General features: G+C 33.1%; 1 protein-coding gene across 1 annotated transcript; it reads right to left on the bottom strand.

Annotated features, from left to right (window-relative positions):
• Positions 1-8,910: 8,910 nt before the first annotated feature.
• On the bottom strand, positions 8,911-10,816 carry LOC113749668. The gene is made up of 3 exons (XM_027293492.1): positions 10,246-10,816; positions 9,500-9,624; positions 8,911-9,271 (listed from the first exon to the last, which is right to left on the bottom strand). Exons 1-3 carry the CDS (start codon positions 10,660-10,662, stop codon positions 9,121-9,123), a joined length of 693 nt encoding a protein of 230 aa, XP_027149293.1. The 5' UTR covers positions 10,663-10,816; the 3' UTR covers positions 8,911-9,120.
• Positions 10,817-11,727: the final 911 nt, after the last annotated feature.

Genomic DNA, 11,727 nt, shown 5'->3' with positions numbered 1-11,727 from the left:
ACAGGATTCTTCTCTGATCTTTGTCTTCAATAGGTCTGCAAACAAATCGAACCACTTGCGAGCAATTCGAACTCAAGCTCGAATTCGAGCTCAAAAATATTCAACTCGTTAACTCACAAGCCAGCTCGATTATACATATTTTTTATTTTAATAATAAAATTACATATATATCCGTAATATTTTATTATTTGTTAAGAAAAATTATTATTTTATTCATTTTTAAAAACAAAATAATTATTTTTTTATTTTTTAAACTTGAACTCGAACTTGAATTCGAGCTCGAGCTCGACTCAAATTCAGGACGAGATCGAACTTAAGTTTTACATTTTAAGCTCATCGAACTTGAACCCGAGTTGGAGTTTCATAAAACTAAGTTGAGACTTGACTTAATTAGGTCAAAACTCAACTCGACTCGATTAGGCTAAAACTTGACTCGTTAGTACCCCTAATTTTCACAATCACAATCAATTTGACAATTTTTGAACCAATCTTATAGTCGAATTGCCATCGACTAGATACTTTATGACCAACCTTGTGGTCTAACTCAATCAATTGAATACTTCTGAGCAAACTTTGTGCCCAACTCTCTCACAGTGGAAACTTTCGGGACTAATTTCGTAATCGGGAGAATTCTTCAATATTCACTGGTACCCCATAACCAATTTCTTGAACCTAGAACTCTGATACCAGCTATAGAACCAAAAAAATCAACCAAAACCTTACAGGAGATAAATTTCATAAAATCCATGTATATGGGGAGGCAATTTATACACATACAAGTATGTGTGGCAGAAAAGGAATAAATATCAATAATAATATATTAATCACATACTATAATAACAAGACTTTCAAATCTTTCGCTCTTCTCAACTAAACACAATAATATGACTCCCTATTTATAGACTAGATCACTTGGTAAACAAGTTTTACAACCATACAAAATTTTCTAATAAAATACAAGTTCCTAAACACTAAAACTGCTCCAATTTGACTTCAATAAAACTACTAGAAACTTGACATAACTAAACATTGCTAAATAACAATATAGAAACATCTATTTTTTTAAACCTTGATTTAATATGCCAACATTACTATTTTGTTTTACTTTCCTATTAGTATTACTAATTTGTATGCTTATTATAATATTATAATTATCTTTTACTTATAATTTCATTCTTGTTTTATTTATTTACACTATTAGAATATTCAAGACAAACTGTATAGTGTAAAAAACTAATATATGCCTGTCATATTAAAAAAAGTATATATTACTAGCACTTTGACTATTTAAAAAAAATTAGCAAACTAGAACTTGTAATTATTTATTATATAAAATTATATCCCAAAAAATAAAGTAACCACTATTTTTATTTACTTTTTATGAATAGATTATTAATCACTATGTTATTATGATTTGAATTTGTTACTTTTGTTATTAAAAAGTAATTTATTTTAAACTCTAGATGTATTGATTTAAGTAATACATGACATAGTCTATGTGCATAGATAAAATATACTTTGTAATAGTGTAGATTTTTTGACAATTATTACTTCAAATAAAAAAAGTTAAAAAAATAGAATTAAGTAAAGAATAACTTTAAGAAGATTTAAATTAATATATGAGTAATACTAGAAAAGATTAAAAAAAGTAGCTAATCATATACAAGAAGAAAGAAAATTTTTAAAATATAAAAAAAGAACAAGTAGAAAAATGACCAAAAGGAGAAAAAAGAAATAAAATAATAATCAATATGGAATGAACACTTTGTCCGAAAACACGAAATAGGGGAGCAAAGTGCCTATTTATTGAATTGAGGGGGATAAAGTGCACCAAAGGGTAAAGTTTAGGGGGGGTCAATGCTTTTAATCCTTAGTTTTATCTATCAAGTCTAGTTTTGTGAAAAAGATGAATTAGATGAAAAAGTCTTGACAAATTTAGTTTTGATCTATAAACTTTGTTTACCTTTTGAATGATATATATGTAATGCCATTTTTTGGATCTGGACCTCCCTCTATTTGAGGTTTTGTCTAATTCCGTCCAATTGCGTAAACTGGCACAATTTCGATATAAACTAATATATTTTTGATATAATCGTGAGTTTTAAACTAAATCAGTTATAATTCTCGTTTAAACCAAAATTTTATCAATTTACACTGAAATTTTGTCAATTCATGCAACTAGATAGAACTGAAATTAGAGAGGCCCCGTTTCCCCGTTGTCTACTCAGAATTTCTTGCTTTAAATGCTGCTTGTGCTCCTTTCCTCAACTACACGCCACTAGAAGCGGAAAAAAAAAGTACAAGGTTTCCTATATTATTATACACTCCATGAACACTCAACTTGTAAAGAATAGAAAGTATGATTTCTTGTTTACATACTGCCGTAAAAACATAATTCCAATGACCTTATTTCTTCTTTTAAATGTTTTTCCTTGACCACGTTCTAACACGTGCGTTTATTTCTATGAGCAAAAAGGAAGCCAAAAAATTTATGGTCAAGAATAGGAAGTATAATTCGTTTTTTACATGCTAGTATAAAATGTATTACTAAAAATCAAATTTCCTAGTTTATTTTGTGCACCATAAACATTGACTCGTGTGTAGAATAGCAACTATTATTTCTAATTTTACGTGCTACTATAAAAATTTATTTCTACAAACCAACAAAGAAAGTACTACAAAATTTCCTAGCTTGCAATGATTATATTCTCACAAAACACTATATATATACCTTCAAAATCAAGTTTCTTATAGGAATTGTGAGAGCACGAGCTATCGATCATCTCTCATACTTCGTCAAGATGTCCGATTTGAATCAACGGAGATGGTTGAAGCGAATTTGTGAAATAAAGGGCCTGTTTGGAAGTGAGTTTTTTAGCCAAATTTTTTAGCTACAAGTTTTTTAACAACTTTAACTACAGGAAGCCAAAAAAATTTATCAAATTTTTTAACCTACACACTTCAAAATATCTAATACACAAAAAACTTCTATCTTTCTTCTTCTTTCTCTCCCACCCCATCCACCGTACCTTCATCGCCGGCCACCACCTCCGCTGCCGTTTCCGGCGCCGGCCACCTATTCTGGCGCCGGCGTTCCCAAATTTTTTTTTTCCTTCCTTTCTCCCTCCCTCTCTCCTTCCCTCCCCTCTCCCCCGACCTATGCAGCAGCAGCAGTTACTTTCCTCCTGCTCTGGTTTTTCTTTCTCCCTCCAGTCACTCCAAGGCTACGGCTGACGGGGGAACAGGGAAGGGGGAAACGGGAGGGGGGTGGCGGGGCAGGGCAGAGGGGCTAGCGGGGGAAGGGCTGGCGGGGAGGGGGTGGCGTGCAGAGGAGAGGGGGAAGGGGCAGAGGAGGTGGCGGGGGGAGGGGAAGGGGCAGGGCAGAGGGGCTAGCGGGCCAGCGGGGAAAGGGCTGGCGGGGGGGGGTGGCGGGGCAGAGGGGAGGGGAAAGGGCAGAGGGGCTGGGGGGAAGGGGGTGGCGGGGTAAAGGGGGTGGTGTGCAGAGGGAAGGGGGAAGGGGCAGAGGGGCTGGCAGGGGAAAGGGGTGGCGGGGGAAATGCAGAGGAGAGGAGAAGGGGAAAGGGAGGGGTGGCGGGAGGGGGAAGGAAGAAGAAGAAGAAGAAGAAGAAAGAGAGGAAAGAAAAGAAAAAGGAAAAAAAGAAAAAGAAAGAGAAAGAAAAAAAAAAGGAAAAGGAAAAAAAAATTCACCTTACAAAAACTTTTACAAAATTTTTTATCTTACAAAAATTTCTACAAAAAAAATTTTCACCTTACAAAAACTTCTACAAAATTTTTTTAAAAACTTCTACAGTGCACTACAGTAAAGTTTTAAACAAATTCCTAAAAAACTCAGGTTCCAAACAGGCCCAAACTTCTATGAAAGCAATAATGTATGCTGCAATCATTTCCATGTGCACCGTACGAGGACAAGGTTTTGGTAACTTGTATTAATGGACCTATTTGTCAAACGTCCGCTAATGAATCTCATGCACGCCATCAAGTTCTACAAGTAAGTTCAAATTGAATTAGTCTTTTTCAATGAAGATATATAGCATAAAATTTCTTTACATTAGCAGATTTGAATCTAAGGTTCTGTTTGATAATTCAATTCAGCACTGAAACTTTATGAGTTCAAATCTTAATATGTTCAGTTGCATTTGATAACCAAAAATAAAACATCTGAATTAATTAAATAGTACCAAATTTTCTAGGCAAAATTTGGTCCCAAAAATAAGTGATAAGCTAGTCATTTATCATTTAATGTGATATACACTCAAATGCATCAAATTTAGTACTTAACTATTCAATAATTTAATAGATTCAGATTTCAAATTTCAAGCTTCAGTTCTATCAAATGCACCATAAATCCTCTTGTGAATGTAATTATTGGTCTTGTAATTCTTCAGGTTAATAGGTTACATGGACAAGAGGTAGTTCGAGTTTCTCACATGGAAAAGTTAGGCATTGATGTCGGCACTATAGAGCGCTACAAGTGTGCCTGGCGAGATGTTGTCCATCTTCGTGCAAGAGCAAATAAAACATTAAGGGATTGTCCCAAGTGTGAGCGATGCCAAGCAGATATCATGGGCTCCTCAAACATGTTTTGTTCCATTGCCTGCAAAGTAAGAGTTACTCAATTTTTCAGTCAGATAAATCTTTTAACACACTGATAGTGTATACAATGACTTTAGATACATACCATATATGTAAAGTTTGATGTTCATAATATAGCATATATCTAGACCCCTCAGAAAAATTTAATCCTCATTAGTATAGGCAATTATGATCGAAAACTACATTGGTTTTGCTGTTTAATCTGGATCTTGAAGATGATGGTCCAAGCCAGCAAATCTTACTCTGCTAGTGGGCCAAGCAACCAAGTCTTCTCTCCTAGAAGGCATGCTAGGAAAGGAACGCCTATTAGATCCCCTCTCATGTAATCAGTCGCCAAAATTTATTTTCTTGATATTTAGGCCATCCAAGCGATTGTTTAAGGTTCATGAGTTGCTTTATTATCGTAAAGCATTTACATGCGAGGTTTTTTTATGAGTAATAGCTATTTGTTTTTGCTTAGAGGTTTGGTATTATGGCAAAAACTTTTGTTGTGTTTTTTATGTTTCTAAAGTCCATAACATTACCATGATGTTTGTGGTAGCTCTATGCTGGTTTCATTTATTAATAGAGAATATCAGCATTATCTAACAACATAAAAGATGCGTTGAGCTAGCCATCTATAAATTCCTCGCTTTTCAGTGTTTCGTTAACAATGAAAACATTTTTTACTTTTAGTGGGTTAGCTAATAAATAGTTAAATACATCAAATGTGCACTAACAATTAAAGATAAAAAAGATTTATTGTTGCCTAAAAGTTATTGGAATGCGAAATAATCAACGACTAACAATTAACAAGGAGTGTGTTTGGATATGAGATTATTTAAAATAATCACTTTAGCACTTTTTTTAAAATGTGATGTATGTAAAGATAATAAAATAATGATAAAAAATATATTTATAATGTAAGGAAACGTATTCGTCAATATGTATAAACCTGTACAAACTAAGAATGAAATTGAAGTACGTAAACATGCAAGTCAACGTGCCAAGAATGAAATTGAAGTATGTAAACATACAAGTCAATGTGCATGTCCACTTGATTGCATGATAGGGATGGGCACATGTCGGATACTCGCCCGTATGCTATTTGGCTAATCTGATTCGCAATCTAACCCTTATTTGCCTCGTATATCAGTGATGCCCGCTGAGATAAGGTCGGGTCAATGAGTACCTGCCCTGCCTGGCTTATGATTTATTTTTTGAAAAAATATATATATACTAATTTAATTTTATGTTTTACATATTCGTCTAAGATTTAATGAAGATTTTTTCTCAAAAAAATCTCCCATCAAGAAACAAACGCGCGAAGAGAATACAATAAAAAGGAAAAAATTAAAAGAATTCAAAATCAATGAAAATTTGAAATAAATAGTACCTTTTTTAAATATATATTCCATGTTAATTAAACTCTTTTCTAAAAAATAAAAGATCATGATCTCTATAAATGAATCTTATAAACAAACTATTCTCTCCCATATTTGTAATGCAATTTTTCAATGAAATTGCTTATGTAGCACTGAAAATATTATTTTGTAGTACGTGTATAAAAATAAAAAATATATATATATATATGCAGAGCGGAATGAGTACTCGCGAGTTTTAAATTATGTGATCTTAACCTACCATGCATCTAAACAAGTATTTGACCCTCTTTTAATCCAATCAGATAATACGAATCGAATTTGCATCAGATCAAATCGGATATTACGAATTTTCGGATTAACGTGTATTTTTGCCTACCCCTGCCAACATTAAAAAGGAAGTGAAATAGAGAGGCACGCTGCAGTTAGAGTAGTTGGCATGTAACTTGAAAATGGTTGAACACAATCAATATCCATTGGGACTTATGATTTATGACTCTTGTACAGCTTCGAATTCCAAGCCTCATTGAAGTGCATGATTGAATAATTACAGCTACCAGCCACTTGTACGGTTTTGAAATTTATTTCTTTGGTCGTTGCACTTCTGCAAATGAGTACTAATCTAGTAATGCTAAGAATATATTTCAGTTGCCATAATGGTGGCAAACATTATGACCATTGAATGCCCCTTGTGGTAATTTTATTGGCTCGATTAGATAAGGGTCATAAGTTTCTTATACAATTTGATTTTTTTTTTTATAAAAAAATGAATTTCATTAACAAATCGTTATGATTAGAAATGGTACAATAAATATGCACTAGAAATAATACATCTATAATTTAATAGATATAAAGATATGAAAAATTATGAACATATCTTAAAAACACAAAGAAATTTCAAAGTCTTCTAATAAAGCGCTATGACCCCTTTTGTACATGTTGCCAGTAGATTTGTTAATCAATTGCTTTAATCTTTAATAATGATGATAAAATTTATCAAAATAGATCAAAGATCTAAAAATCTTTGATCTGATAATCAAATTTAAAATAAATTCAAATCTAACAACGAAATAAGAAAAAATTATACAAAAATCTCACTAAGAACTAAGGAATAAAAAATTTTCACTGGAAACCTTTAAGAGAAAAGCAAACCCTCACTAAAAAAATTTAAAAGAAACCTTATTAGAAAACAAAGTAAAAACAAATGATACTCTCCCTCTCTTCGAATAGAAATATCTTTTGAGGAGAAAAGAAAATGGAGAAAGAAATTGAGGAAGAGGAGATGTGATGCTGATTAAGTACTCGTAGGTTGGAATTTTGACCCTTCATTAGGCCTAGCTTGTATTGGTACTTGTAGGGAGAAAATCTTCAAAACCTTAGGTTGTGTTTGGATTGCATTTTCTGTCATGGAAAAATTACTGTAACGATTTAATATATGTGAGAAAAAAAAGTGATAGAAAAATATGATCACGAAAAACGATAATAATATTTTCCGACGGAAATAAGCAATCCAAACAAGGCCTTAATTGATGGATAAAATCACGTAGTCAAATCCAGCTGCCAAGCAATTAATGGCTCATGGCTAATTCTTCAGATTCACACCAGTGTTTTGAAAACCGGACCGGACCGGCCGGTTCGACCGGTCGAACCGCGAACCGGCCATGGCTCCGGTCCGGTTCAATGCCAGGTTTGACTTTGTCAAGAAACCGGTCAAAAACCGGTCAGACCGCGAAACCGCTGAACCGTATCTGAACCGGTTATTTCCGGTTTTTGAGTTTTCTTTTTTTTTTTTTTGCAAAATGTTGTTATTAAGATTCGAACTCAAGACCTTTGTAATAGAAGACCAATGTAGTAACCGTTGCACTATCACATCTTATTAGTTTTTTTTTATAACTTATTTATATAAAACAAACACTCATATTTCTTTTGTTCCATTTTTTTTACAAAATATCATCCTTTCATGACTCTTTCTTTTTAATCTTCAACACACATACACACACACACTCTCTCTCTCTCTCATCTTTTCTTTTGCCACTCATTTTTTAATCAAACCTCTTTATTTTTAATTTATTGATGTTTTCTTCCATATTTTAATTTTGTTTTTGTTCATTAAATTTAAAAAAGTTAAAAAAGAATTATTTTTCTTTAACCCAATTTATTTAATACCACAACCACTCACTTTTATCTCATTTTTTGTTTCTTATCAAATTTGCATTTCTATTTTCAATTCTCTTGATTTTCTTCGAACTCCAAACTTCCTTTTTTAAATTGTAAATTTAAATTCCAAAATGTAAATTAAAATTTAAGTTCACAATGTCTAAATTCTCATAGACATGAATTTTGTATAATTTCAAATATTGTGATATTTTTGGATTATATTTAAGATTTTTTTGGTAGATATAATTGAAATTGAGATGAAATTTATTTGTTTTAACTTATAATTTAAAAAATTTATTTTTAAAAATCTAAATTATTCAAAAATAGTAAACTTTTCATCATATAAAGTATTAAATTATCCATTACATGTCTTATTTTGTGCACATATATATTTATATAAATTATTTTTAAAAAAATTTATTGAACCGAGGTTGAACCGGTCCGACCGGTTGAACCTCGACCCTTTCACTTCACCGGTTCGATTAACGGTCCGGTTTTTAAAACATTGATTCACACGCTAAAATGGGATCAAATGCTTGTTCTCAAGTGTACCTAGTTCGTAAGTAACCATGATGTTTGACCTCCTAGATCCAATAAGTACAGAGTTCTTTGGATCTCATCTTTTTTTTTACCCTGTTTTTTCTAGGACCCTTAGATCTCATAGAGGAATTGAAGGGCCGCATAATGAATTCATTATACCAAAAAAAACATTGTGAAAATTTTACCCCAAAAAAAAACCAACAAAAAAAAAAGGAGTGAAGCATAGTAAAATTTAACATGAAAAATTATAGTAACTAGTTAGTAGTAATAGTTAGAATGAGGTAATACACCACAATATTCTAAAATATTACACAAACGAGGCTGGAATTCATTTCCTACAAGTTATTACTCTCCATATATGTATCATCATACTAATCATACCAATAACTTACTACTAATAACTTGCTTAAGCATAAGCACTAACAATATACCACCATCTAATTCAGATTTAAGCTAAGAGCCAGAAATTCTTCTGCCATCTGGTGCTGATGAGGTACCCACCCATGCCTTTGCTTTGCTTCCTCACTCCAATTGTTAAGCAGTCCACTGCATTGATGCATTGTTCCACAAACTCCTCTGAGCTGCTGGTTCCACAGAGGCTGCAACAGTTGAAATAAGACTTAAATGGTACTAATTTCCTAGTGAAAAACCAATGACCAATTGGACCCCAAAAGAAGTAAAAGCATTATTTTTGTTGTAACAACATTTAGGATGAAAATTGTCACATATATTAAAACTTTTTACACATGTAGGGAAGAATGAAATGGGATCTAGTCAAGAGACATGAATGATAAATTAATTGGCTTTTAAGTAGTAATAATACCCACCAATTAAGCAGCATTGAAGAAGGCTTTTTCTGACCCAAGACTAGGACAGACACCTCCAGTTTCTTCACTTGGCTCATCACTGTGGCCAGTTTTGGTCCTTGAATCACAAGTGCCTCCACTTCAACCTGAGTAGTTGGGGCAGTAGAGATGAAATTAATGTAGTAAGGATATTGGACACAAAAAAAAAAGCACAGATCTGAAAACTGTCTCCATTTTCCCCCATAAAGTTGCAACAATGGAAAATGACAAAAAGAGAAAGCATTTTAAGAAATGATTATCTCTCCCACCATGCTAAAGTGAACAAAATCATGACTCATTTCCTTTTTGTTCTGGAAAAACTGGCAAAAGAGAAACAAGTAAAGGGGAAAAAAAGAAAAAGAAAAATCAGAACATATTCTGTTTTTTTTTTTCTGAGAGAAGGCAAACAAGGAAAAATCACTAGTCACTACTCTCTTTTGGTCAAGAAAAAAAAAAGAAACCAAAAAGCAAGACACTAAAGAGTGACAGAAAAACAGACCTCAAATCCCACAACATAAAACCTTTTAAAAAAAAAGAAACCATACTCATCAGCCTTAGTTTGTCACTTAATCAGCAATCTAGACATGAATTTATAAAGTCATACAAATGAGCAAGTTTAGTAATGCTATTATTAAATCACTTACCTCAGGCTTGAAAGCCTGAAAAGATCAGAAACTAAACTAGAAGCAACAACTAAGACATGGATTATGTATACATAAATCTCTTACCTCAGGCTTGCAAGCTTTACAAAGGGATCCCAGAGAACTGGCAAGATAAGGAGAGCAAGAAGAAGAAGATGACTCAGAAGTGTTATGCGAAGGAGGGACAATGTGAAGCAGAGTTAACATATCACCCTTGTTGGTAACATGAGTAAGAGCCCACATCATTGCATGCTTAGAATGAGAACTCTGATCCACCACCACCATTACTCTTTTCCTCATTACAAATCCACCATTTTCACATCCAGCACTTGCATACATGTTGTTAAACCCTTCCATTTGCTTCAAACTAGCTTCATACCTGTACAGCCCTCTTCCGTTTTCATCACCAACATCAGCATTCTTGCCACTAGCCCATCTTTTTGATCTTGATGTGTAGCCTTCTTTCCTACTTATCTGCCTCAAGAATGAAGCTGAACTTGGCATTCTTGTTTTCTTTTTTTTTCCTTTTCCTGACAAACCACTTTCACTTTAGTGTATTCTTGGGGGAATGAAGGTTCTGGGCCGGTATATTAATACTATATTATAGCCTTGTTGAGGGACAAAAAGAGGAGCAAAAAGAGGAGGGTATAGGTGGGAAGGGGAATGGGCAATGGTAGGGGAGGTTATGATGATGCAATGTTATGATTTTATTAACTTTAGTACGGTGGAAAATGACTACCAAGTCACGGGAATCACTGGGCTAGTTGTGGCTTTATGTACGAGTAGAAACAGTAAAGAAATCAAAGTTTGTCAGAATTGATGATGAAATGGGGGATTCTTTTGTAGGTACTGCCCATCCCTTTCCATTAGGCATTAGCATTAGACCAGAAATCAGAATCTTTTGCTTGATTTCTGAGGAAATGGTCCATGTTAGCATAAGGAGACCACTAGATTCTAATACTGTGCATTACTGCAGAAATTCATGGATAAAATTCGACTTTACATATTTTAAGGATATATACTAATTAAAGATTAAGGATGTAAAGGCTAATTAGTGTAGACCCCATGTGGCATTACTCCCCTGAATATATTTTCTTTGTATTAGCACAAATAGTTCTCCTACTAGTAAGTATTCTTTCATTCATCTATTTACTCAATTCAAACGAAAATTTGCAAGCGAAAATGTGTCAATTCATTATTATGGAAAAACTATAAAAATGTCTATTGTTCTATCATTGTTGTTACATGTATTAGTTTCTTCCTTTTTTTTGTACTTTCTAATATAGTCTCACTCGATTCTACTATCAGAAAAAGGAAAAGAAAAAGAAAAAAACAATATGTTCATTCTGGTATTGGGCTGCAGTTAGGAATTTTTGCTTATGATGTAATAGGTGTTACAACGCCAAGCTTAGCCTCCTTTGTAATGGGCCATTAAGCCGTCCAAAATCACCCTTGTTTGGATTGTCATTTTTTCTTTAAAAATTTTATGTTTTTTGTAAATATATTTTTCAGTCATTTTTTTATCTCACATATATTAAATTACTACTATATATGTTTCCATAAAACTCT

This window comes from Coffea eugenioides, chromosome 10, assembly GCF_003713205.1.
Source record: "Coffea eugenioides isolate CCC68of chromosome 10, Ceug_1.0, whole genome shotgun sequence".
Lineage (NCBI taxonomy): Eukaryota > Viridiplantae > Streptophyta > Magnoliopsida > Gentianales > Rubiaceae > Coffea > Coffea eugenioides.
This window is presented reverse-complemented; position numbering and strand designations above follow the sequence as displayed.